The sequence below is a fragment of the Pseudorca crassidens genome, chromosome 4 (genome assembly GCF_039906515.1).
Source record: "Pseudorca crassidens isolate mPseCra1 chromosome 4, mPseCra1.hap1, whole genome shotgun sequence".
NCBI lineage: Eukaryota > Metazoa > Chordata > Mammalia > Artiodactyla > Delphinidae > Pseudorca > Pseudorca crassidens.
The window spans coordinates 73,491,965-73,519,846 of NC_090299.1; the positions used below are offsets into that span (position 1 = coordinate 73,491,965).

The 27,882-nt window shown below is 49.4% G+C and overlaps 1 protein-coding gene across 14 annotated transcripts in view; it reads left to right on the top strand.

Moving 5' to 3' along the window:
• Positions 1–10,096: 10,096 nt before the first annotated feature.
• Positions 10,097–27,882, top strand: part of PDGFRA (platelet derived growth factor receptor alpha) — a 47,176-nt gene continuing 29,390 nt past the window's right edge. The window contains exons 1-7 of one of the 14 annotated variants that reach the window (XM_067736016.1): positions 13,982–14,114; positions 14,690–14,987; positions 19,137–19,272; positions 20,803–20,863; positions 22,327–22,644; positions 26,110–26,370; positions 27,610–27,740. In XM_067736016.1, coding sequence (XP_067592117.1) covers positions 20,815–20,863; positions 22,327–22,644; positions 26,110–26,370; positions 27,610–27,740 — 759 coding nt within the window. In that variant the 5' untranslated portion in view covers positions 13,982–14,114; positions 14,690–14,987; positions 19,137–19,272; positions 20,803–20,814. Of the gene's footprint in view, positions 10,185–11,099; positions 11,311–11,933; positions 12,491–13,280; positions 13,812–13,907; positions 14,115–14,689; positions 14,988–15,938; positions 16,093–19,136; positions 19,273–19,397; positions 20,342–20,802; positions 20,864–22,326; positions 22,645–26,109; positions 26,371–27,609; positions 27,741–27,882 lie in introns of those variants that run through there. The other 13 variants (XM_067736018.1, XM_067736020.1, XM_067736017.1 and 10 more) reach the window with 13 other exon arrangements.

Sequence of the window (27,882 nt, forward strand, 5' to 3'; positions counted from 1 at the left end):
TTTATAGAAATTACCTGTCTACATAGCACAGAGCCTGACACTTGGTTGGGGATGGAAACTGGCTGTAGTTTTAATTGCATGGTCCTCCCCTCCCCCTTGTACTGACACACAAACCTTAGTGTTCTAGGGATGACTCCAGACAGGGTCAGTCCTTCCGGTGGAACCTTAGCTTGTTGAGGGCTGGACTGGAACTGAGGCGGTTTCTAGGGGTGACTGGGGAGTCTTGGGGGAAGGGAGAAGCCCTGACCTGGTTTCTCTCCAGAACATTTGGGAACACTTGGCTTGGTTTCAGGCACTAATTATGAGCTCACCCGGAGTGGACTGAGATTCTGAGCTGGCCTCTTGCGCCCTCTGGTGGTATCAAATCACAGCTGAGCAGAGCTAGAACTCAACCAACTGGTTGGGTTTTCTCCAAGCAAGAATCATCATTAACCATTCAGACATCTACCACGCAGTGAAGTCATTTCATAAATACGCTTAGAGAGCAATCAAATAATTAACCAAACACACACACGATCAGGAATTTGGAACCTCTTGTGGGATCCTTGAAGGGCCTTGGGTTTTTTATTTTGTAGCACAAACTCTAACAGGCTGTACGCACCCAGGGGATAACCGAAAATGTGCCTTAATCAAAGGCAATCACTCTGTCATTGTCAGCCTGTGAAACATTAGCTAAGGGCGCCGGATGACAGTATATGTGTCTTATCTCCCCAAGACAACTCCACCCCCAGGATGACTGAAGAACCAGCTTTGGGGCCGTCATGAGATGACGAGAGTCTCGATTACATTCAAATATCACGATAACCCATCCCAGGGGAAACAAATTCTCTCTCTCTCTCTCTCTCTCTCTCTCTCTTTGGCTGCGCGGTATGGCTTGTGGGATCTTAGTTCCCAGGCCAGGGATGGAACCCATGCCCCCCGCAGTGGAAGCACAGAGTCCTAACCACCGTACCGCCAGGGAATTCTCCAAACTGTCTCTGTTGAACAAGGACAGTTCGTCAGTTGAGTGTGTTCAATCATTTTGTGATTCAGTCTCAGAATATTACAGTTCCTTTGGGGGCACTCAAAACTCATTTCTAGAAACGGGAGAGTGTGATTTGCTATCTTCGTAACTGCCCCAAACATACACTTCTTGTGGGACCTAACTTTCTGAATGACTTAAAAATAATAGCAGAATATAGCTACTTTCTTCAGAATTGCTCGCAGCTTTATTTATTTATTATTTTTGGCTGCGTCGGGTCTTCGTCGCTGCGTGCGGGCTTTCTGTAGTTGTGGCGAGCGGGGGCTGCTCTTCGTCGCGGAGCGCGGGCTTCTCATTGCGGTGGCTTCTCTTGTTGCGGAGCACGGGCCCTAGACGCCCAGGATTCAGTAGCTGTGGCTCGTGGGCTCTAGAATGCAGGCTCAGTAGTTGTGGTGCACGGGCTTAGTTGCTCCGAGGCATGTGGGATCTTCCCGGACCAGGGCTCGAACCCGTGTCGCCTGCATTGGCAGGCGGATTCTTAACCACTGCGCCACCAGGGAAGCCCTTGCATGAAGTTTTTTGTTTTTGTTTTGAATTTTATTTTATTTATTTATTTATACAGCAGGTTCTTATTAGTTATCTATTTTACACATATTAGTGTATATGTGTCAATCCCAGTCTCCCAATTCATCCCACCACCACCACCACCCACTCCCGCTTTCCCCCTTGGTGTCCATACGTTTGTTCTCTACATCTGTGTCTCTATTTCTGCCCTGCAAACCCGTTCATCTGTACCATTTTTCTAGGTTCCACACATACGGCACGCAGGGAAGATCCTTTGAGGCACTGGACCAGCTGAGGCTTCCTAGGATAGCCTCACACAGCCCCAGATGATGGCAGAGCACTTTAATCAGGGCCTGGTTTGTTTTTGGTCTGTCTCCGCCCAACAAAAGCTAAGCCCCGCAGTGCAGAGATCTTGTTTGTTTCTCCACCACGGTTCCCCAGAGTCTAGCACGGTGCCTGGCACAGGTGGGGCTGAATGAACGTTTGTCAGCTGACTGATGCAATCCAGTGGGGTAAATGCTGAGGAGACAGGCCACAGAGGAAAACTGATTTTGATTCTTATTTAAGGCTATGAAGGACTCCCTTCCCTCAAATTTTGAGCAGAAAAAGTACATGATTCAAGACTCAGTGATAGCTGGATTGGAGGCTTGAGTTAGCACCCAGAGGTTGACGTACATTTGTAGCTGTGTCAGGGCAGGGAGAGGAGAAACTCAGAGTTCTCTCATTCCGTTCCTGAGTCAGTCAGGAATCGTCATCTCCTTGCCTCGTGGGGCTGCCTTTCTCTGCCAAGAGCCTGGTGGAAGTTGGCCTAAACTCTGTGGACGGTTTACCTGCAGGATCGTTTTATGACCTCGAAATGTGGGCATGAAGTTTACCCTGAAGGCATATTTTTAAAGCATGAAAAATCGAACGAGGATGTAAATATGTTGAGGATCTGAAAGTGGCAAAGAGAGGAGGCCAGAAATGTGCAGACTGTAAGAATATATGCAGGGTAAGAACAAGGATATCACGAAAAATGAAACCACGAGACCAGGAGAAAGAAGATGAAAAGAGAGCTAACGTGTCCTTCCTTTTGTCTTCTTTGCGTTTCCTTTTGTGTCACTATCTAAAGACAAATTAAGTTGAACAAGCAGCGCTTCGGAATGAGAGTTTTAAAACACACGTGCACACACACACACACACACTTAGAATTCCACAGGAACGTCGTAAATGTGAGCACTTCGCAGGGAGACATCCAGTCTTGGTAGGCTTAATGGGGATGTCATGCAGCTGTGTGTGTGCTTTCAGCCCTTCTCTCCCCAGACAGCTTTCATTTTTGAGTGAGGGTAGTTGTATTTGTAGTTAGAACGAGCAAACCCTTTCTGACTTCATTAGTTAGGATCAAGCTTGGCTGCAAGTCACAGAAAAATTCAAAAGAAGAGACTTAACAAGATAGAATTGTATCTCTGCTACATTTCCCAGAAGACAATAGGTAGTTTATAAGGGGTTGTTTGGAGCTTCTTGGGTCAGAGACCTTCCATTTTACTGCATTACAGGGTGTAGTTTCCATTTTCAAGGTTGCCTCATAGTCTAAAATCGCTGCTGAAGCTCCAGTCATCACCTGTTTTCCATCCAGCAAAAAGATCAGATTGAAAACGATATGCCCTTTATTATTAAGGACACTTCTTGACAGTTGCACCCACAACTTCTGCTTACATCCTATTGGCCAGAACTTTTCTTCATGACCACATCTAGCTTCAAGAGAGACTGTGAAAGGAAGATTTTGTCCCAAGAAGCAAAACAAAACAAAAAAACCAAAATAACAACAACAGTGACCCAGAGGCTCAATTACTGAGTAGGGGGGGAGAATGATTACTGGAGGACAATATGCAATCTTGGTCACTGGAATCATACATATTTTTTTGTCTCTGAAAGTGAGCCCTGCCTTAAGTTCTCCAGTGCCTGCCAAAGACTGCAAGTGGGGGGTACAGAGCTAGCACTGAGTATCCTTAGGACAAGAATCTGGCTTCAACCTCACTCCGTGATCTGAAATCCAAATGTGGATACAAATATGGCCATAAATATTTAAGAGTATGAAAAAAACAAAGGTTAGTTATTGTCTAAATGGAAAAGCATCTCTTCAGCTTGGGGGTAGTTTTTGCAGTTAATTTACATAATTCTGTTTATTACTATTAAAATGTTCTGCCTATTTATTCATGTTAGAAAACCTTGTAAAATAATGATTATTATTGATTTGTATTCCAAAAATTTCAATTGCAAATAAATTCTCATACTTGGCTAAAAGAAAAGAGTGGGCTTCCCTGGTGGCGCAGTGGTTGAGAGTCCGCCTGCTGATGCAGGGGACACGGGTTCGTGCCCCGGTCCGGGAGGATCCCACGTGCCGCAGAGCGGCTGGGCCCGTGAACCATGGCCGCTGAGCCTGCGCGTCCAGAGCCTGTGCTCCGCAACGGGAGAGGCCACAACAGTGAGAGGCCCCGCGTACCACAAAAAAAAAAAAAAAAAAAAGAAGAAGAGTATGAGTGAGGGAAAAAATAATCTAGTATTGCCACTCACATAACAATTAAAGCTCTCATGTTTTCATAGAATGTTTATAATCACTCATAAGTATAAAATCACCTGATATGTCTGGCCACATTTTATAATGTTGAACTTAGATGGTAAGCATAGATAGCTCTTTAAATTTGACCAAAGCCTGTCTTATGGATTCAGAGACAAGAGCTGAACATTAGGGAGATAAAGATTCCTAGCTGTTTCTCAGCATCTTCTCTGCTCACTGGAAAATGCTAGAGTTACTCAAGATTCTGTTCTGGATTTTCTCCTCATTTTAATCCTTCCCTGCCTGAGTTGTTTTCAAATGTATCAGGTTGAAGAGCGGACTCCATTTTCCTTCCCAAATTTGTGTTCCTTTTGTCCCCCAGCTGTGTCAACAGCACCAGCTATGGCCTAAGGTAAGGACTCCACTCTCTCTCACAGCTCACATTCAACTTCCCTCTCTCCCGATTCACTTTCTCCAAATTCCCTGCCCTCAGCCCCAGGCCAGGGAAGCACCCGCTCCTGCTAGATTACAGTGGTAGCCTCCCTGCCTCTTGGCATCCTCCAGGCTAATCTTGCCTAAAATTCAACTTTGCTCCCGTCCTGCCCCTCCTTAAATCAATTCTAGTATCTCCATAGAATTCAGTCCAGATTCTTAACATGGCCTGGAAGGCCTCCAGGATCTGACTTCTTTCTAGCTCCTCCCCGTGCGGACCTTTACAAGTTCCAGTCATTCCAAACTTCTTTCACTGCTGATGGCCTCCTGCTGTCTCTCATCTCCAAGCCCATGCTTGGAGACTCACAAGAGTCTTCCTGAACTAGATTCTTATTCCTTTTAGGTTCACAGAGGAGACATCCCTTCCCTCTAAGAAGTCTTCTCCAACCTCCAAGTTGGGGTTAGGCTCCTCCTATGTGCTCTGACATCACTGGGCACCCTAACATTCGCTTACAGCACTATATTCCGACTTTATGTTTTATTGATTGTTTGTTCAGCTAACTCTATGCAGGCCGGGCTGTATCCTCAACCCTTGACATGGAGTCTTGGGCATTTCTGGCTCTGGAAGTATTTATTATATTGAATTGGATAAAGATAAGCTCCTCTCCAGCCAGGCTGGAGATCCCAGTTGTACACATTCTGGAGAGTTCGGGGGTGGGGGTGTGTGTGTGCGTTCTGTGGCCCACGATTCAAGAGGTCTGCCTTCTCTAGTCATCTTCTTCATTACAGTCTCATGAAAAAATGAGTGTTATTCTAACGGGGGCTCTCTCATTGCAGCAGTGAGTCTGCAATGGGGAGGGGGCACTGGTGGCTAGACAAGAAAATTGTAGCAAGTCCCTCAAGGCAAGGACCATATCCATTCTGTTTACTATTGTAACCCTAATGCCTAATATAGAGCCAGACACAAGGCATATGCTCAATAAATGTTTCTTGACTCAGTCAACTCTCTCTCTCTTTTTTTTTGGCTGCACGGCTTGGATTTTAGTTCCCCGAGCAGGGATTGAACCTGGGCCCACGGCAGTGAAAGTGCTGAGTCCTAACCACTGGACCACCAAAGAATTCCCTGAACCAATTCTCTCTAGCTGAGAGGAAACTCTGATTGGCACATGCCATAAGGTTTTTTTAAACTCCTTTTTAAAAAATTTTAATTTTATATTAGAGTATAGTTTATTTACAATGTTGTGTTAGTTTCAGGTGTGCCTTAAGTTTTTTATTTATTTATTTTTTGCGGTATTTTCTCACTGTTGTGGCCTCTCCCGTTGCGGAGCACAGGCTCCGGACGCGCAGGCTCAGCGGCCATGGCTCACGGGCCCAGCTGCTCCGCGGCATGTGGGATCTTCCTGGACCGGGGCACGAACCCACGTCCCCTGCATCAGCAGGCGGACTCTCAACCACTGCGCCACCAGGGAAGCCCTGCCTTAAGTTTTTGATGAATTGAAAAATGGGAAAAGAAACGCTTCCAAAATCAAGGTTGGGGGAAGTCTGGTGGGGGAGGGTGGCTGTCTGGGAGATGCATGTATGGGACACCTTGCCCTACCAAGTGCATCCTCTCAAAGTCCGGGCATCTGGTGCACAAGACATCCCAGAGGCTCCCTCACAGGTCCTCGCCCCGAGGCTAAGGCCTCAACTTCTCTTTTTCCTGACTTTCTTACAGACCCTCTTGTTGGTGATGCCAGGCCTGTCTTCTCATTTCAGTTGCTTTTTCTACTCCTTCCTGGCTCCCCCGCTGCGTTCTTGCCTAGGCCCCATTTTTTGAGAGGGCCTGAAACATCGGGGGTTAATAGTTGGGAACCAAGATGCCCCTGACCCACCCTTAATTGAGAATATGAACTAGAAAACTAGACTGGCCTTCACCCAGCTCTGGAGGCCAATCCAGGGGAAGCAGAGAACTGGCGGTGACTGTGACAGTGACTGTGCCTGTGGAAAGCCTGAAGAAAGATGAGAAAGAGAAAATGTATCTAGTGCCTTCCTGGGCTCTTATACCTCATTTCATTTAAACTTCACGACAATCTGGGGGTGTAATGCAGACATTATGTCCATTCATACAGATGAGACTGAGGCTCAGAGACATGACCTATCTTCACCAGATCACACTGTACCTGGTATCTGTTAGGCAGATCCTGGCACTGCTGTATACAAATTGCTTAACCCTCTGATTTCGTGTGCTCCTCTGTTAAACGGGGGGTAATCACGCACAACCCCCAGGGTTGTCTCGGGGATTAAATAATACCCTGATGAAATAATGTGGCTCATATTCAAACTTAGGTACTCTAATTAATGTAGTTGTGGAACCCAGTTTCCACTGGCTTTCCCCTGAACAACGTTTCAGCTGGAAGCTTTTTGCTTTGCTTTGCTTTTTTTTTTTTTTTTTTTAAATAACATCACTGGGCCTTGCTGTACTCCTGGGACTTCCAGAGGACAAGGCCCTTTCTTCAGTCAAGCTGACCTAAACAGAGCCAGCCCTCCTTCCCCTCCCAAGCCACAGCTGTGTGTTGGAAAGCTGGAAGCTGGGGCCCCTAATAAAGAGCAGACCTCCCAATCTCCTCGTTCCTTCCCTCTCCCCTCACACGGGTTTCAAATTAAAAGTAACTCAAAGCTAAGGCCTAAGAGGAGGAGAGGGGAGTAGGAGGTACAGAAACATCCCTAGATTGAGGAAGTGGGGCTCTCTCCCTAGGAAAAGGGTATCCATAAATCCAGACGCAGAGGAGTCTAGTCCTACCACATCTTTCCCAACTCCACAGTCTCTGGTCCTCAGGTTGGTAAGCAGGCTGAAGTGTTAGGGACCCTAGCAGAGGGTGCCTCTGGTCTCCAGCCACGGGGAACCGCTTTCTACGTCTCTCGGGAGACGAATCTCCGCAGAGAGAGCAAGGAACCCAGAAGAGACGCTGCGCCCTTAGCCAGACACTGGGAAGAAGAGGAGGTGTGCCAGGGGCCCCAGAGAGAACTGTCACCCCAAGTTACACAGGCCGGTCTGGACCCTCTTTCTCCTCCCTTTCTGAGACTTGGGCCTCTCTGCGTTCTGAGCGTGCTGAGGCTCGCAGCAAGCTTCCAAGCCTTAGCCGAGGCAGACCCGAGGCAAGGGCGGGGTTCCCGGCGCTATGCGGGGACTCCACACATCTGTGCACCACGTCCACAAGCCTCCTCCGGGCCTTCCCGACGAAGGTCCCTTCGGTGGGCCCACGGAGGCGTCTCTTCCAGGCCCAATCAAGAATTGAAGGGGGTGGGAAAAGGGACAGTTAGAGCCTTTTTTCCCTCCCAACCATCAAACGGCCCTTCATTTTCAATTCAGAAAGCCAGAAATGTGCCCCCCTCATCAATTTCATTTGAAAAACCAGTTGCAGGTTGGTGTAAATGTGATTTTCGTTAACTAACGGCTTTGATAACTGCTGCAACCAAAGGTCTCCTAAAGCCAAAGGACCTTCTGAATTCTCCGCGGAAAGTAGAATTGGGGGGCGGAGCTGGAGAGGAGGGGAGGAGTAAAGGAGAAACAAAAAGCCAACTCAGCGGGGAACGCCCATGAAAGCCGAAGGTGTGACGCCCCGAGCTGCGGCAGCGGTCTGCCAGGGGTGGGGTGGGGACCGAAAGCGCGAGCCCGGGAAGCAGGGCAGGGGGAGATTTTGTTTTTGTTCTCAGGAACCATTTCGATTTGGTTGTAAAAACTTTGTGGAGTCCTCTTTTTGATGGCTGGCTCTGCTACATCTTTTGCCTCCACTTTCACAGTCGCTTGAGCGCCTAGATGCGCAAGGTCACGCCAGAAACACCGCACTCCCCAAACTTCCCACTTGGCTCAACTCCCGAGTTGGGCCTCCTTCCCAGAGGGTCGCAGCTGCCCAGACTCCGGGTTTGGGGAGATAAACCCTCATTCTTAACCCCATGATGATCCCTCAAGGGAAAAGCAGAAGAGGTTGAAAATCAAAATCCGGGTGCAGGCTGAGACCTTCGCTCAGCTGCCCAAGCCGGCGAGGGTCACTCCTCGGGGCGCACAGGGGTGGCCCGGTCACCCGCGATGCCCCAGGCAGAAGCCGACGAGAAGAGACCCCTCAGTCCGCCTCGGCCAGGAGGCGCTTCTTGCCCGCTGCGGCTCCAGGACCACCCAGGACACCGGGCATCGGGGGGAGCAATCTGGAGGATCTTAGAACAACACGGGGAGAGCGAAACTCGGCTCGCCCCACCTCCCAGCGACGCCCGGGCTGACTGACGGGCGCAGCCCCGACCTCTCCAAGCCTCTGGCCAGCGGCGGAGGGCGGACAGCAAGATTCAAACCCGCCTATGAGCAGTGGGAGGGGCAGCTGGGCGGGACTCGTCTTAAGGAACGAACCGCCCCTTCCCGAGGACCTCCAGCCCCGAGGTCGCTCCTGACCACTGGGTTTATTTTGCTTTTGCTGGAGAGGCAGATGTTGCCCTCTCTCCATCTTTGCTCGGCCCAGACTCGGCGAAAACTTCTCCCAACCATTTGCTTCTCTGCGCCACCCCCCACCGGTGTTCTATGCCGGGAGTCTGCTCCGCAGGCCTTTAAACCGTCTGGAATGTCACACATGGAAACCTTTAGCAAATGTTTGTTAATGATCATAACAAAGGCATCATTCAAATTAGGCAGGTAATTACTACCAGAAGGACAACTGAGTGCTTACTGGCTCATCCATTCTCTGCTTTAAACTGGCGAGGAATTATGGTCCGAAGACACCCTCCGCCCAGTCCGTTTTTCGGGCCCCTTTAAGCTTCTCTGAAATGAACTGTGAAGTTACCATTTGTGGGCGGGGAGTGCTGGGGCCCTGCGTTCGGGAGATCCCGGCGTGACCGGTCTGGCAATCTCTTAGCAGCAAAGCAGGCCTTCCTGGGTAGGCCCTGCTCCCTGCCTCGCTTCCTACCCTCTTGGGTACTTGGTATAAAAACTTAGATCTCAGCTTGACTTTTTTAATTGCATGAAAGCCAGCACCCGCGTTCCCCCTATTATTCCGCACTCCAATTTTTTTGGGGGGTGGTGTCTTTAGTTCCCGTTCGTTATCTACAAACATTACGGTATCCTGTTAGCATTCCGAACAAGGGGCTGTTCATATATTCGCCTTCAATGATTTCCTGAAAGAACATGTGGAAGTAATAGTGAGCAGGGCAGTCACCCGAACCGAAGATGCAGGAGAGGCGGTTGCGCAGAAGGGCTGTGGGTATAGGGCCCCTAGCCCAGCCTCAGGCGTCTTCCCCTGCCTGACATCCCAGGAACCGGTCCCAGTTCAATACAGCACCCCTTGGAGTACTTCTCTGGGACCATCCCCTGCAGGCTGTCCCGCGTCCATCCTCTGGATGAGGTAAAGGTGATGGCTGTCTCACGTTCCAGCCTAAACCAGGCCGCGCTGGCCGTTCTCAGGAGTGTGTGTGTTGTGTGTGGGGAGTGAGGGTGGGGGAGGGATGAGCCCCTCCACCCAGCAAGAGAATTCAAAATTAGGGAAGGCGGGGAAGGTGAACTCGCTCCCTTCCCCCGCCCTCGCTCGGCAGTCCCACTCCGCCCAGGTCTGGTTCCTGGAGCGTCAGCGCCCCCTTTCCTTCGCGAGCAGGATCGCTTTCTCCCGGCGTTGTCTCTTGCCTCGCGCCCCCGGCAAAGGGTTTGGGGCTCCGTTCTCAACCCCCAGGGCACAGGTAAGGTCCGACCTAGGCGGCGGGAGGGAGCGCAGGGAGAGTCAAATTGCACCCCCCAACACCCCCCACACACCTCCCCCCCACCCCGAGCGCGGAGGTGACAGGCTGTTTGTAGAGGATTCCCCAGACGCTCAAGCCTGAGCCTTTTTGTGTGCGTGATAGAAGCCAGGACAACCTCGCCCAGATAACCATGAAAACAAAGACATGACAAGATAAGTGCTCCAAGGGAGTAAAGGTCGTTCTGTCAGAGAACGTTCCAAACCTATGCAGACCCTCGACTCTTTGTACCCTCCTTCAAACCCGTTTTCAAACAAAACCAAACAAAACCAAAGCAAACCAAAAAACACCCATCATCTTCTTATTAGACTCAACAGTTTGCCTAATCCCATTAAAGGATTAGCAACTGCACGGAACTTTCCCTAAAAGACCCCAGGTTCAAAACGACGCGAGCGCTCGGAGATCTCTCCTGACGGCCCCAGTTATAGTCGGGCTAGGAATTCCTACAGAAGGGCCACTTCTCGATTCCAGATTTATATTCTCTCTGGGCATTAACTACAATTTAACGTGTTCTTTTTCTTCCTTTCAAAGAAAATACAAAGCAACTTAGCTGCGTAGGAAAATGTCCCCCAGATCAGGAGGCAAACTCATTCTGGAAATGATGGGCAGTTTGTATCTTCGCGAACCCCTTCCCCGGCAGAACATCCACACCTCCCTCTTCCATCCCACCCACCCCATCTGGTCTGCTTCTCCCCGCCCCCCAGTTGTTGTCGAAGTCTGGAGGTTGGGGCTGGACCCCCTGATTGCATAAGAGCGAAAAGTGAAGGCGCAATCTGGGGGCTGGAAGATTCAGAGCGCACGGAGTTCGAGGGAAACTCTTATTTTGAAGAGGCCGAGGGGAGGGGGGGCCTTCATTTCCTGACAGCTATTTACTTAGAGCAAATGATTAGTTTTAGAAGGATGGACTATAACATTGAATCAATTACAAAACGCGGTTTTTGAGCCCATTACGGTTGGAGCTAGAGTGAGAGAAACAGAGGAGGGGACTACAGGAGAGGACTGAAGGCCGTGGACACATTTTTTGCTCCATATGTAGGATTTTCATTGCGAATTGACATAGGAGGAGAAGGTAAGGGAGGAGAAAAAGGATTTTTGTTTCTAAGAGAAGTCCCTAATCAGGCCCTTTGGGCTACAAGAAGTGAAGTAACTTCACTTAAAGTTTGGGCGATCAGAAAAAAAAAAAATTGGAGTTGAATTCTAGTTGTGTGTCCAGAGAGTAATTTATTTTGAATAAACTTCACTTGGAGGAAAGATAACTATAGAGTTAGAAAGTCTAGGCATTTTAAAAAAACCCACATTTTCCAGACCTATTTTTAAAAGCAGTGTTTTTCTAACAACTCTATGGCCTCCCAAAGAAATTGTTTAAGGTTACATTTTTGAGGTTTCTTTTGGGATTGGGGGTGGTATTCCTGTATACTGGGACTAGCACCTAGTACTGCTGGGAGTTGGGGCAGAGGTGTTTGCCCTCTTCCTGGCATTGGGTCCTGGAAGGCGACAGGTTTTTAACGAGTATTTTCATTCCTCGCCCGCAGTTTGGCGCGACAGCGCTGTAGCGGGTGGTGTGGAGCGCGGCCGGTGGACCGAGGGAGGTGGGGAGAGAAGAGCGCGGAGCGGGGCGCGGAAGGGGTTGAAGGGAGGGGAGGCGTGAAAGGCTCGGCTGGAGAGGGCCGGACCTTGGGTGCCCGCCGGGTGCACATGGCGCCGACCCAGGGCGCGTAATTACTGGACGACGCTGCGCCCGGTGCGAGCCGGGGCCAGACTCACCACAGCCTTGGCGGCTTCGAGACAAGCAGAGGGGGCGCGGATTTGGGCGAGGTTTGGGGAGCTCCTCGGCGGTTTGTGGGATCAGTGAAGTGCAAGGGAGAGCGGGCGCCAGCGCCGCAGTGCGCTCTGGTTGCGCGCTCTAGCGCGGGGGCGACGGCGGCCAGGGCAGGCAGGCAGGCGGTCTGGAGTAATGACAAACACATTTGGCCCCGAGTGAAGAAGTCATCGTCGCCTCGCATTCCAGCAACTGAGATTTGAGGAATTTCGAACTGCGCTCCAAGGGGCCCTCATTGTGCGCGGTGGTCCCCACCCCCACCAATCTCTGCGCACCCCCTTCCTCGGTCGAACCGTTTATGCAAAGCCCGGGGCTCTGCTCCTGCCCAGTCCCGGCCGCAGGAAGGAAAGAAGGAAGGTCGCCAAAAAAGTGGAGAACTTCTTGTGGGGGAAGTTAGGGACAACTCGTAACGGAGAAACTTGGTTCCCAGGTAAGACAGGAAGATGGGAGGCGAAATACCTCCCTCGGGGCACCCGGACCCTGCACCCCCCTCGCATGCCCCTTTCCGCGCGGGGATGCGTGGCACTCGCCGCCCGTGCTTCACCCTCTCCAGTGTCCCTGTTTCTATTCCACTCCCTGCGCCGGCCAGAGTCTCTGCCCGCCTCGGAGCTCTCTCCTCGCGCCCCTCCTTCTTCCACCGTCTATCCCCATGGAAATCGGCTTTTATACGTGAGATTAACTTCTCCAGGCAGCGCCAGGGGAGCGGGCGGCGTCCACTTGGCTCGGAAACAACTGGGATCAGCGGTTCAGGTCGGAAAGGGTCTCGGCCAGCTGAGAGTGAGAGGGAGTGTGGCTTGATCCGAGCACCGCTGTCTGAGGGGGCCAGGAACCCCGGCCGCCTGGCCAGGTGTGAAGGAGCTGCCAGTAGCCTGGGCAAGCGTCTCAGCCGTGGAGGAAGCGAGGGGCTGTCGGTTCGCTGTCTCTCCCGCCGCCAGAGCGGCCCCCCCACCCCCGCCCTTTGCTCCCCCAGCCCATCTCCAAGGGTGAGAGGCAGATTGGGGCTGGAGAGGGAGCGTGAATGACACTTATCAGGTCCGGACTGCCCCGCGCCCGGCCCGGCCGCCTGGAAAAGCCCCTGGCTTCGCTGTGTGGGAAATGGCTTTTTGGCTCCGCAACCGAATTGCTCAACGTTTTGGACCGCCTCGCCTCGCCGCGGTCGCCTTCGAACAGAACTAGGCAGGTTTTTAGAGCAGGGAGAGACATCCGGGGCAAACGGGGCACGACAACCAGCCGCACAGCTCACGGGACTAACACCCCAGAGACCGGCGAGCCCGGGGGCCGCTGGAGGGGAGGAAGGGGCCCCCGGGACGTGAGCACCTCATTTGTTTCCGCTCTGGCTCTGGTTTTAACATTCCCTCCCATCCCCAATCTCCACCTCCATCTGACCGACCCAGGCTCTGGTACTGCTGCTTTGCTCCCCTTCCGTCTTTTCTTTCTCTCTTGCCTTTCTCCTCTTCACAGTCCTTACGGTAAAGGGGGCCCTTCCTCCACTCCCCGACAGGCGACGGCCCGACCAGCCTCACTGACACCCTAGTGAGTCCCTGCTTCGGGCTCTTGGACAGTCTTGCTTTTGGTTTGACCCAAGTGTAGCTGGTCCAGGATTGGAGTCCCAAGAGCGAGGGGTGGTGGCGAGTGGGAGATAGACGAGGAGGGAGAAGGCACCAGGAAGGAGCCCTCAGCTGCCCCTCGGCCCTTGCACCAGCCTTTAGACCGAGAGGGACTCGAAACGGAGCCTTGGCTCCCGGCCCCAGGTCCGCTTTCCTCCGGGGGCACGGACTGGGGAGGGGTGTAGGGGGAGGGGCATCGGGCCGGGCTTCCCAGCTGCAAACGCGTCTGGCGCCGAGGCGGGCCCGTTTTGTGCCTCCTGGGGACCGGCCGTGGGCGGCGCGCAGTGCCGGGACGCATCCTGGGGACGTGGTGACCGGCGCCTTCCTGCAGACCCCGGTGGGTGGGACTCCCTCTGGCCTCCGGGGAGCTGCGATAGGGTTACATGTTGTTGATGGAAAAGTGGCAATTCATGGGGGAAAGCTAAAAGCTTGCTCGGTCGGCGAAAGGTACGGCTCTCAGCCTCCCTTGCGTCTGGTCTTACGGGGTCCGCGCGCAGCATCAGCCAGCGGGGTACGCGAGGCGGGGGGTAAGGTTTGTGGTCTTGCCTCGAGCGCGGGAGGCAGAGTCGGGGCAAATTGCTTTTCCCCACAACACTCTAGTCCGGGCTCTGCCGGTGCTTGTCTTGTGCTGTAGTGGCTTGGTGGCATTTCCTTTTGTTTTAAACTGAACAGTGAGCCAGGGATCCGTTGGAAAAGTAGATTGTAGGGGATGGACGACCTCGGAATCAGGGTGCTTCCTTCCCCGCCTATAGCAGTCTTCCCCTTTCCCGCGAAAGGGGAGCGAGAGGCGCAGGCGACGCTTGTGTGCTTAGGGCAGCCGCGGCTGAGCGAGCGTCGGGCAAGGGGGACACTGGGGAAAGGCTGGGTTCTTAAAAGCGCAGGAGGCGCAGTCACGGCGGCCTTCTCTGCGAGCAGCTGTCCGCGGCCGTGGCGCTTTCCGACCCATAGGAGGCGCTAGCGTGCGACTGTAACCCTAAACCCACCCGGTCCTTCTCCCTCCACCCCGTCCGGCCCCCTCTCAGGTCTCAGCCGAAAACAATGCAAACGCCTAGCGTCGTGCCTGGGGCGCAGCGGCGGACGCGGGCGCTAAACCTGGGAGCGAGCGGTCGTTGCCCCAAGCGCCGGGGTGACTGAGCTGACGAGAACGTGGACCAGCGGGAGGGGGAGCGGCCCGCTCGGTGTTCGTGTGGGCGTGGCGGGGCCGGAGGCCGGACTGTGCCAGCGCGGAACCACCCCGGCGAAGGTGGGCGAGCAGCGGTCTCCGCTGCGCTGTCGGGGACCCGGAGCCAGAGCGGCCGGCCGGAGCGAGGAGCTAGCCGGGTAAGATTCTCGGGGCTACCGCGCCCTCTAGCGGGCGTCCGGCTCGCAATCCGGCTCTCCGCCAGCCTCCGGCGGTCCCCGCAGCCGCCGGGTCGGAGCGCAGCGCTGAGACCCAGGGGAAGACTAACCTCGGTCACCTTACCCCCTCCTGGAGGCCTCAGATTGACGCCTCGCGGGCACTTTGTGTGCCCGGATGGCGCTGGGTGGACGAGAGGGGCGGAGGTCTCCGGGTTTGGGGATAAGGGTAGGGGCGTCATAGTAATTACATGTGGGAGAAGCGGAGGATGTAAAATCCTGGGCGCTCTTGGGTGGGGGTCGGTGTCAAGCCCCTCGAAAGTTCTCCTGCCGCGCAGGCGGCCTCTTGCTGTTTGTTTTACGACCCTGCGTTATTATGCAATGGGAGCAGTCGTTTCCAATCAGCCCGTAGTTCCCGGGCTGCGCGGCCGTCGCGGCCCCCGCCGGGGGCTTTACGAGGGGTGACAATGGTATGCGAACAGATTGGGCAGCGCGGGCCCGGCCACGGCGTCGGGACCCCCACCTAGCGCTGCCCAGGTGGTCTCCCTCCCCTGAGCGGGCGGAAACTGCAAGGTGGGGAGAGCGTTGGTGAAACAAAACCCTGAACCGCCCGACCTCCTCCCGAGTGGCTTTTCCTGCTGAACTTTCTAAACCTTTGCGACCTGGGATGGCAGCGCCATTTTCCTGGCTCCCGAAGCTCAGTCTCCCCGGCCGACCCTCTGGCAGGGGTGATGGTGATGGTGATGGTGGTGGTGGTGATGTATGGCCTTCAGCGAATTCTCTTGGGGCCCCGCGGAACTTTAAGCCATTTCGCAGGCAGTTACCCTATTCCTGTTTCTATTCTGCGGGCTTTGAGCTGAGGTCACCACGAAACCTAAATGTACAACCCAATAAAATAAGAGATTGGAAGTTAAGATTTGGGACGTTTTGGCACAGAACTTGTAGCAGCATCTAAGCCGGACTGCCTGTCCCTTGGACCAATACTGCCACCTGCTGGTTTTACTTGAGAACTGCAACGACCCTGTGAGAGAATGGGCTTCGCGGATATTCTAAGCGAGTCGTGGCACCAGGAAGATGCATTTTCCACCCGGTAGGACCAAGTTTTCTTCTTCTGTGAAGTTGCAAGAGTCATTGGGCTGACAACATTTATTTTATGGACTTCTGGGTAGTCTTTCGCCTTAGTTGTTAATCCTTTGTATTTACCTAATGAGCAAAGTGCTGACCTACCACATCTGATTATCAGAACAGACCTGTGAAGAAGATAGGTGGGTTATTTGCATTTCCTTTTACAGTGAAGCCCTAGTGTTGGGGACTTGGTGAGATCAAGTATACTACAAGCTGCTACGCCTAAGGTTGTCCCATTAGGTGTCACACCAGTTTGGTGACAATCAAAAGGAAGTTGACATTGTAGTCTCCTGTGGTCAAGTATCTGGTGCAGGAGAGCAGAAAGGTTTATGAGCTCAGACGGTCCCATAAAATGTTCCCATGTAAAAATGCTCCAGCCCCCGCCCCTCACTGGAATGTCTAATGGAACTCAAGGAGATAAAAACAGTAAAACAGGCTCTGGTGAGGTGCAGATCCCAGTAAACACACCCTCGCTGAAGTTGCCACCAGGGTAGACCAGCATTTGGATTGCCTGGGCTGAAGTTGCAAGAACATTTGTCGCAGGGGAAAAGCAGCCCATGTAATTTTCACAGTTAGAATTAACTGAAGAGAGCTGAAATTAACTGAACCTCGGAAATCTGAATCTTGAGGTCGTCAGTGACTTTTGGGACTGTGAGAGAGTCTTCTGTGGCCTCTAGTCATGCCAGGGTGGGGTGAAATTCAGTATTCAGCGGCTCTGCAGCGGGATGCATTGTGCAGCTGGTGATCCGGAAGCCAGCTCTCTGGCTTTGTGAGAAGAATGCCATGCTCTCTCTTCTGGAAATAGTGCCCTTGCATTGCTTGTCCTGTGTTTACTCTCTAGCTTAGCATGTTGTTTTTGACTGTAGAGTCATAGTTAATGGCTCTTTGCTTCTGTTTGCAGGGACAGAGATGGCAACCTGTTAAAGAGAAAGAATAGTGGCTGCAAACAGATTTGTTTCTCTGTTTACATGACTGTATATATTGGTTCAACTTGAAACAGTGTTGATAACTACACCAGGCTTCACCACATGCGAGTTCAGATTCAGTTCTCCACTACGCAGGCGGTACAGGGCCAGTCAAGCCTCTGGGGCCTGACTGGTCTCAGTAAGTAGAAGCTGCAGTAGCCCCTCTGATGTCCCTCTCATCTAAAACATTTTTGGAGCCTGCAGAAAAAGAGGCAGTATGAAGCCTAACAGCTGCAGTTTCTGAAGCCCTTTCAATTACACTATAGAATTTAGTCTTTATAATAATGCAGTAAGGCAAGCCAGCGAGTCAGGTGTTAGTCTTGGTTTACGGAAGAGACTGAGGTTCAGAGAGGTGGCCTAGGTGTCAGATGTGGGATCAAGGCCTGCTCTAATGCCATTTCTATCATATCTTCTGAGAGAAGGAATGAAGGACCAGAGAATGGGGGGTGGGAGGAGAGACCACACTCATTTGTCTGAGAGTGAACACGGAAGAGATCTCTTTTCTCCAGTCGTTTCTCTAACCCGTGGCAACGAGCTGTGAGTATAGAGGATTGAGACTGAAGTCTCAGCGCACGGCTGGCATGAGAGAAATGATTATGATTAAAAAAGATGTTTTTTGGATGAAATCCACTGTTCGTCCTTGCAAAGTGGTTTATTCTTGCTGACTCATAACACGCTGTGTTTCCCTGAATCTGTAACCTCAGTTCCTGATATTTGCATGTCCGACTTTTGGAGGAGCTCTAGGATAGGGGTTACCGATTAAGGATGAGCAGTTACTCCCAGAGTAGAAAAGAACTGGAAATAGCAACATGACTCCTAGAGAGTCTCACTCCAGGGCCAATAGGAAGGGAAGCCTCCGTTCTTTCCAGTTGTTTTCTATTACCTCCCTGTAGGGCTAACAGTCTGCAATTATTCACGAGTAAATTGTCTGAGTTACAGACGAGTAATGACACGAAACTTCACCAATATGCCTAGATTTCTAGCTAGGGAACCACTCTTATCAGAGAAGGGAGGTCGAAATCATAAGCAAACACATGTTGATTTTCAGTATTTGTATCATTATCGCTTGCTCCGAGGCCCTGTTTTCATTGCCCCCTTTGTATGTCAGTAAGTAATCCTCCCCTGGCATCGGGTCCCCCATATCTGGATGCACAGAAGGAAACATGGTGGGGCCTGGCCGGGGCAAAACGCTCGTCAGAGCCTGCGCTGTAAAAGCAGTGAGCCCCTCTCTTAAGCTTGGGAATGCTTTAAAGATGCATCATTGGCAAGCCCCGCTGAAGGAATGCAGGATATAAATGTGATAAAACCCAAGACATCAAGCTGGCTCTGGAGGGCTCCTTTGAAGTTTGCTAAGTGGATTATCAGTGGGAGGTTGATATTTATATGTACAAACACACAGGCCCGTTACTGCTAATTGTGGTAAGTCAGTCTTTCCAGCCCGGCTCTGGGGCCCGCTGTGCCCGTCACCACAGCAGTGAGGAGACCCTGCATCCCTGGGCACACGCCAGGATCCTTGGAAGCCATCAGCCAGCTAGCATTGTGCAAATTGCATTTGGGTTCACGGCACATTGTGCTGCTCTCACTGTGGCAGAGAGCAGAGGAGGAAAGCAGGGCCCCAGTTTGCATTAGGAAATAGTTGGGGGTGGAGGGAGCACAGAAGGTTGAAACACTGACCTTCCCTTGAGAGAGAACATATGGTGGATTGCAGAGAGCGTGGTGTTTGCATTACACAGACGCGGTGTTACAATCCTGGCTTTACCACCAACAGTGTGATTTTGGGTCATTTGCTAAACCTATCTGAGCCACCAGCGGCACTTTTTAAAATCAGATATTTCACAGGGTTATTATCAACAAACACGGCATACACATGACAACTTTGGCTTCATACATATTGGTTTCTCGTTCCTGCTTTGGAGAAAACAGAATTATCATTTTATTCCTGTCTAGCCCGCTCACTGCTACCAGCATTCCATGTTTCATCTGTCTTTCTTCCTCTTCCATTTAACTGGTAGAATTGAATAGGGCAGAAATGTGATGTCTGCAGGTAGACCAGTTGCCACTTCCAAGCAAGAATACATGACGAAGCTCTCATGCTCCACCAAAAACGACTAGGCTATTATCAACTGGATCCTCTGCAACGAAAAAAAAAAGAAGAAAACAAGGACTAAACACAGGCATACGTGAATTTCTTCTTTGGTTTCGTTTTTTAGACAGCTTACTCAGGAATCCTGTGCACACATCAAAGTCAGTGATGGAACAAGTCAAGTCCCATGAAATCATTTCCGTTGCATGAGTTGGGGTTTTGAGCAACTCAGAGACCCAGTACCTCCCAGGCCAAGGCTTAGGTGATTTTTATGGGTCATCTTAAAGCTTGCGCCCCTGCCCAGGCCCCTCCGCGGAGCCTCTTTAATTGAAACTTGGATGCTCAGCAGACCCAATACCTGGAAGCTCATCGTGGTCGACTTCAGGAAGATCACTTTCTCAGTGACTTCATGTGGGAAGTGAAGCGGGAGATAATAACATTTGTGGGGTGTGCATGGAAAGAAAAGGATAAAGGAGAGGGGCCTTTTCAGAGGGTGGACCAGAACGGATTTTTCAGTGGTTTTACTGCAGGGCAGTATGGGTCCTGCTTTTCATTTTTCCCTCCGTTAATTTTCCTTATCCCCCCCTTTCTTGCCCACTGCTTTTCCCTGTTTTGTCTTAGGGACATTCAGTTTCAGTCTCTCTCTCTCTCTCTACTTCTCTTCCGTTCCCTAGAATTTGTTGCAGGAAATCAGGGTGGAGAACTTGGCTTTTGCAGGTACAGGTACCTGTGTGAGAACGAATCATCCATTGAATTTTATCCCGTGGTTTACTGCATCCCTGAAACACAAGAATTTAGCCACACTTTTCTCTCGCACTTCCTCTCCCTTTTTCACTTCCTTTACGGATCCTCTTTCCATGCCTGTGCCCTCGGCTTTTCTGTGCCTTGTTCAGCTTGACTGTGAATGTAGCAGGTCCTGGGAGAACTTGGGCTGGGGGCCCAGGCCTTAGCCTGGTACAGGCCTGCCTGTGACATCCTCTGAGTGACACTGGGTTAGTGCAACTTGTAAAAACGTCTATACCAGGATGGCTCTCAAGTATTAAGGTATTTGTTGGCAGCCTAAGCATCTTTTCCCAAAAGTTGCCGAGGATGTGACCAAGTATTTTCTGTTAGCGAAACACGAAGCCAATCAACGCATTTTGAGTGAAAACAGCTCAAGTTTAGCAGTTGAGTAAATACATGTTTATTTGTTTTTCGCAATCTTAATTTATATGGTTTAAGAGGAACCGTTCTTCTGTACTTTTGGACATATTCCAAGACAATAAAGTCAGACTTTTTGGAATTTGAAAGCTGCAGACAATCAAAAAGGGTTTGGGCTTCAGATGGTTCCTGTCATGATCTCGGGGCCGCACAAGGCCATCTGATTTCTGCTTCTTAGGCATCTTCCTGTTTTAACTGTGAATCTTAAAACCCAGGATGTTGTTGACTAAAAGGATGCTGTTAACATAAGATTGATGACTAATAAGAACCTGCTGTATAAAAAAAATAATAAAATTAAATTTAAATAAAAAGGCAATTTAATAACTAAAAAAAGAAAAAAAAACATTTTCCATAGTGCAAAGCGCAAAGAGAACTAGGCTCATGGGTTGTTTTATTGACTAACATTGTTTCTGTTTGACTTTTTCAGTTTTCCAGAACTATGGGGACTTCCCATTGGGCACTCCTGGTCTTAGGCTGTCTCGTCACAGGTATGGATCACAGGCCTATCTGAGTTCATTGTCCTAGGGGAAATCTTTTCTTCCCCTAAGTTCTGTGCTCTGCGGGTATATGACCTATACTGCGCATACTGCAAACAGTCCAAAAGAGTAAAGAGAAGTAGAAACCTATGGGACATTATCTAGAATGACCACAAACCTTCAGTTCTCTCTGCTGTATTGCACTAATTCCAGTTCAAAAAAGAATGTTCTTTCTGTGTGTCATCATGGCGTTGAAATATTGTTAGGAATAATAGTCTAAATTTGCCCACCGCCCTCCTCCATCTCGTGGGACATGGGTTTCCAGTAGAGGTGGATCAGGGGAATTCAAGAATGCTCAAAGGGAACACATAATGGAAAAATCTCATCTAGAAAATCATACCTGTCTAAAGTTATACCTGTCTTAGGTGGAAGATGCTTTCATTGCTACAAAATCTTAGAATCACCATTGGCCTTGAAATTGAATTAACAGACTGACTTTTGGGGAAGCTTAGTAACTCTCTTCCAACGGGAGGGATGCCACTGGGGCCATTTGTTGAAATATTTATTGGACTTTCTTAGTTTTCATCCAGATATTTATAAATTGCAGATGTTCACCATGACACCAGTGTTTTTCTAATCTGAGGAGTTAACTTAAGTCTATTAGTCTCTTTAGGTCGTATCTAGATGGATATGGTAGAACTAAGCACTGTCAGTGATTTAAGAGTTCTGAAGTCCACTCAGTATTCCCCACCTGCGGGATAGTGACCCAGGTGTACTTACCACTTCCCGTTAACAAAAGCTGTTCAATCATAGTGGACACATAACTGAAGTCGGGTGGGATTCCCACACCAGGCTCAGAGGGAGGTTAGAGAACATTAATGAATAATGAATTAAGTCATAACATCTCTTCTACCAGTTTTATAGACAGAGGAAGCAGCTAGACTGACATTTTAGGTTCTAAGATGAACTTAGGCGTTTTTGCTCTTGGGCTTGACTCTTCTTTTTGAATTGAAATCCACATCCTCCTGCTTTGGTTTCTGGAAGTCATTAGAGAGGAGGCACGCCAGAGGGTAGAGAGGAACGGAAGACGCGTACTTCTTGAGCACGAATCTGCCTTGTGTCTTTACTGTCTGCGTTCCCTGTCCACAGTAAAGAATGCACGTGTGCTTGAGCTTATACTATCTTGGGATATTTCATGGTCACACATGAGAGTCTAAAATATGGAGTTGGAGTCAGACGTCCTCTATCCATTGGAGTGTTTGGAGGGGTGAATCCAGGGGCGCTTAGCGGGACTATTGAGGCCTTAGGAGCATTTGCTGCTCTCAGCAGATGCGGTGCCGTTATAATGGGGGGCCTTTCAAGGGCACCCAGGCTAGCGGATTTTTGCGTAGAAATGGTCATTGTTCATGGAAGCTGCTCTGGGTGAGACCGTCCTTTTGGCCTGCATCCTATTCAGAGCATGTTTCCTTTTACAGGGCCAAGCCTCATCCTCTGCCAGCTTTCATTACCCTCCATCCTGCCCAATGAAAACGAGAGGATTGTGCAGCTGAATTCGTCCTTTTCTCTGAGATGCTTTGGGGAGAGTGAAGTGAGCTGGCAGTACCCCATGTCTGAAGAAGAGAACCCCAATGTGGAAATCAGGGACGAGGAGAACAACAGTGGCCTTTTTGTGACAGTGCTGGAAGTGGTCAGTGCCTCGGCGGCCCACACGGGGCTGTACACTTGCTATTACAACCACACGCAGTTGGAAGAAAGCGAGATCGAGGGCAGACGCATTTACATCTATGTGCCAGGTGAGTTGCCTGGGTCCCCTGGACCAAGCTTATCGTCGTCCCGTCTCTCCTGTTGATTGTATGAGAGTTTTTTATAAGTATAAAAATCATAAATTTTCATCGGAGAAAATTTGAAAACTATAGGCGAACACACAAACTTAAATCAAGATCATTTGTCATGCCGGCATCTAGAAATATTCACTTAATATTTTGGAACTGTATTAAGTTTTGAAAATCATTGTCATTGTGGCATCTTTTATTGGCATTGTGCAGAATGTCTGAAATGTACTCATTTCTATTCAGTTTGATCGAGTTCAACAAATATTTACTGTGTATGCTTTGTGTGACAGGCACTGCTAAGTGCTGGGGCCACAAAATAATTAGGTAGGCCTTATCATGGACTTGCCCATAGTCATTAGAATAGTTTCCAAATAACCATGCTATTTCTTAAATTCAATAAAACATATACAGGCGTACCTTGGAGATGTTACAGGTTTAGCTCCTGGCCCCCTCATTAAAGCCAATATCACAATAAAGCGAGTCACACAAATTTTTTTTTGGTTTTCCAGTGGATATAAAAGTTATGTTTGAATTATACTGCAGCCTATTAGGTGTGCAATAGCATTATGTCTTAAAAAAAACAACGTACGTACTGTAAGTTTAAAATATTTTATTGCTAGAAACACCATTGTCTCAGCCTTCAGTGAGTTGTAATCTTTTTGCAATAGTAACATCAAATATCACTGATCACAGATCACTGTAACAAAGATAATAACAATGAAAAAGTTTGAAATATTAACAAGAATTACTAATATGTGACACAGAGACACGGACTGAGGGAATGCTGTTGGAAAAAATGGCACTGATAGATTTTCTTTTTTTTTTTTTTTTTTTTTTGCGGTACGCGGGCCTCTCACTGTTGTGGCCTCTCCCGTTGCGGAGCACAGGCTCCGGACGCGCAGGCTCAGCGGCCATGGCTCACGGGCCCAGCCGCTCCGCGGCATGTGGGATCTTCCCGGACCGGGGCATGAACCCGCGTCCCCTGCATCGGTAGGCGGACTCCCAACCACTGCGCCACCAGGGAAGCCCCTGATAGATTTTCTTGATGCAGCGTTGCCACAAACCTCCGATTTGTAACAAATTCAGGATCTGCGAAGCGCAGTACACCGAGGTGTGCCTGTATTTACTCTTGATGAGTTAGAATATTTTTTTTTCTTTTTAATAAAAATTCAGGTTGATGTTGTCTCTTGTCCTCCAAGACACACGTGCCAGGATAGGAGTAAGGTGGGATTAAGTATGTAAGGGTTTTACTAGGAGAGAGGCTTATGAGAGAAAATGGGGAGGGATCCAGCAGAGGCTGGGAGAGCTGTCTGCCTGCATTGTAAGGGTGACCCTGAATGAAGGACCGTGGGTAGGAAGGTGGGGTAGATGAGTCCTAGACCTCTGGGCAAAGAAAGCTGGGGAGTCCTCCAGCCTAAGGAACCCCTGTTCCACACAGTCATTGTCTGGAAGCATCTCTGGAGGGCATGGCCTCGGGTTGTGATGGATTTCAGAGCCAGGCCCTGTTGCTGGAGGAAGGTGTGGTGCTTTCCCACAGCAGCCACCCTAATTAACTAGCCTTAGCCATGAGCTTGAGATGCATTTGGTCTGCCACCCTCCTAGCATTGCCTGGGTACTCCTTTGTAATGATCTATGTCTGTATCTGTACCTATATCTGTATCTGTACCTGTATCTATATCTGTATCTGTATATATTGGCTTCTTCCAAGGACAGTTGTTAAAAGAAGGACCACCATGTTATTTAAACATTGCATAGGTAACGCATGATGGTAGGGGAGACTTGCATTTTAAAGGAATCTCTGGCTGATGTGTAATGGATATCAAACTGTATATTTTAACCTGAAATTAACTTGCAGCTTAATTAACTTTGCTGGAGTCTTTGCTAACAGAGTTCAAGAATTTGGAACTCTAAACACAAATTCAAGTCACGGCAGTTGTAATATATAGATGGGTGAATTAAAGAGGAATACAGCCAGAGTAGTCAGTTTCAAATAAACATATAAACCACTTACAGCTCTTGCCATCCGTGTCATTTTAGCAGAGGTAGAGTAAGGGGGTTTCAGAAGTGTATCTTCATACCTTTCTGTCTTTTCAAGTTTTTAAAATTGGCTCCTTTTCCTGCCTTCTGTTAACTGTGGGTGCTCCATGGATCTAGACCCTCTTCACTTCTGTTCTGACACTCTTATCTGTATCAGCCTCCCTTCCTACCAATCAAAAAAAATTGTTTCAAAAAGAGTAGGTATTTAGAATGTCACCTGTCATTGCCACCATAAATACCACCCCCCCCTCCTTCTCCCGTTGTGAAGGCAATGGTAGGAAGGTAGGTATGTTAAAGGTCCCTGGGTCTTGGAGTTTTGATCTGCCTAAGATTGCCCAAAGATTCTTCTTCTTTTTTTTTTTTTCTGGCTGCACTGTGCAGCTTCCGGGATTTTAGTTCCCCGACCAGGGATCGAACCCCGGGCCCTTGGCAGTGAGAGTGCGGAGTTCTAACCACTGGACCACCAGGGAACTCCCAGTCCAAAGGTTCTTCTTGTTCCTCCCTTGCCCTAGCACAAACATCATCTGGGTAGGCCCTGCATTGTCAGAGATCTTGTTTGCTATTATGAAGAGTTGCACATCCTTTGCGAAACTGATGCTTGAGACTCTCAGTACTTCTTACTATAGTAGCTTAAGTAGCTGGTTTTCTTTGGAAAGGAAATTCTCAAGCTATGGGATTATACATTTTATTTATTATTTGAGAGTCATTTTTTTTGATAGGTAGGTTTCTGTACTACTTTTCAATAATACTGACTATAGGCCATAAGCATTGTCAAAAGCATTGCATAATTTTAAAATTATAAGTATTTTCTCATGTTTTGAACAGACCTGATTATTTTGTTGTCCATTTTTTGTTGTTTTTAGTAGTTGTTTAAATTTTTACCTCAATTCCTGACTAATATTTATATTTATCATCAGTATTTTTTTTTTTTTTTTTTTTTTTGCGGTACGCGGGCCTCTCACTTTTGTGGCCTCTCCTGTTGTGGCCTCTCCTGTTGCGGAGCACAGGCTCCGGACGTGCAGGCCGAGCGGCCATGGCTCACGGAACCAGCCGCTCCGCGGCATGTGGGATCTTCCCAGACCAGGGCACGAACCCGCGTCCCCTGCATCGGTAGGCGGACTCCCAACCACTGCGCCACCAGGGAAGCCCTAGCATCAGTATTTTTTATGAGGGTATAGGCAATTTGGTATTGTTCATACTTTAAGAAGTATGAACCTTCTAGCTTTTATGATGATTAATGTCAGTGGGGTGACACTTCTATATATATATGTGTGAAGGTAAAATTCATACCTTTGAATTTGATTAATGGTAAAGGAATAATTTTTCTGCATATATGTGTAAAGATGAAATTAATCCCTAACATGTTTTTCTTTCTTTTTCAAACCTCAGACCCAGATGTAGCCTTCGTACCTCTAGGAATGACAGATTACTTGGTCATCGTGGAGGACGATGATTCTGCCATCATCCCTTGTCGAACGACTGATCCTGAGACGCCAGTGATTTTACTCAGCAGTGACGGGGTGGTGCACGCCTCCTATGACAGCAGACAAGGCTTTAATGGAACCTTCACTGTCGGACCCTATATCTGCGAGGCCACCGTCAGGGGGAAGAAGTTCCAGACCATCCCATTCAATGTTTATGCTTTAAAAGGTACTTGTGCCCTCTCCGCCCCCCCCCCCCTTTTTTTTTTTTGCGGTACGCGGGCCTCTCACTGCTGTGGCCTCTCCTGTTGCGGAGCACAGGCTCCGGACGCGCAGGCTCAGCGGCCATGGCTCACGGGCCCAGCCGCTCCGCCAGCATGTGGGATCTTCCCGGACCGGGGCACGAACCCGTGTCCCCTGCATCGGCAGGCGGACTCTCAACCACTGCGCCACCAGGGAAGCCCCCTCCTTCTTAAAATAAGAGTTACGGGCAAAACAGTCAGATGCATGTAGCTTTTTTTTCCCTTGATCTTAGTCCCTGGTGATGGGAGACCCCAAATTCTGATATGGGAACTTAGGATCCCACCTTTACCGTACAATGTTAAGCTGACTTCTGTGGCTGTAACAGTACGAAGCTTAGCAATACCAAAGGCAAAAGCTTTCCTACCCCTGGAAGATTTTGTGTTTCATCAGTTGACTTCAAAATACTCTAAGGAATTCTTTTCTTGCATAAGCCTCTTACTGTTTAGTCACATTCCTGACTACAAAGGCCCTAACAACAAACACACACCTGTGAGGGTTGGACCCCTAGGTTAATTTTAGTAACTTAAGAAAAGTGATTTTGATTTTGAGAAAAGCTGGTGGTTGTCGACTTCATCCCTTTGATGCGAGTGGTTAATGCAAACGGGAAAGGATAAACCATGCTTGGGGGGCAACAGATCTATCGAACGCTTACGTGTAGGCGTGGCGTTAGCAAGAGTGTGCCATTGAACTTCTGTGAAGGGCTTCTTTTATGCCCAGCTCTGTGCTAGGTTCTCGAAGTGCTGAGAATACCTGGGGAGCGGAGTGGGAGAGGAGAATGAGTGATGGGGTGGGAACTAGTGCCTATAGGGGAGCGCAGGTCAGCAAAGGCTGAGTAGATCCATCAGTAAAGGCGGCTGCAGTCGTAATTAACCCAAATGAACCCAAATGCTTGCAGATTCAAATGTGGTTCTGTTTAACTGGAGTTTATTTTTACTATTGTTATTGTTCTGCGTGTGTGTGTGTGTGTGTGTGTGTGTGTGTCTTATTTTGTGCCAAATTATGTATGTCAACGCAAATCAAGGTTTCTGAGATTTTCAATATTTTGTCTTGATCAAGGTGGTTTGCAAATTATTGTTCAGGGTCATCTTAAAAAAGCCCAAACCTTATAAGATCCTAACTATACTGTGGATATTTAGGTCCTTGTGTTTGTTGTTTTTTTAAATAGCAACATCAGAACTTGATCTGGAAATGGAAGCTCTTAAAACTGTCTATAAGGCAGGGGAATCGATTGTGGTCACCTGCGCCGTCTTTAACAATGAGGTTGTGGACCTTCAGTGGACTTACCCTGGACAAGTGGTAGGTACCCTCATGGCCCCTGGTGGCATGGAATGGAGTACAGGAGGGGTCCAAAGACCCATCACTGATGGGGCACGACATTGACCTCCTGTAGACCCCAGCTTCCCATCTCTAAGCTGCTCACTGACCAGATGGCTTCATG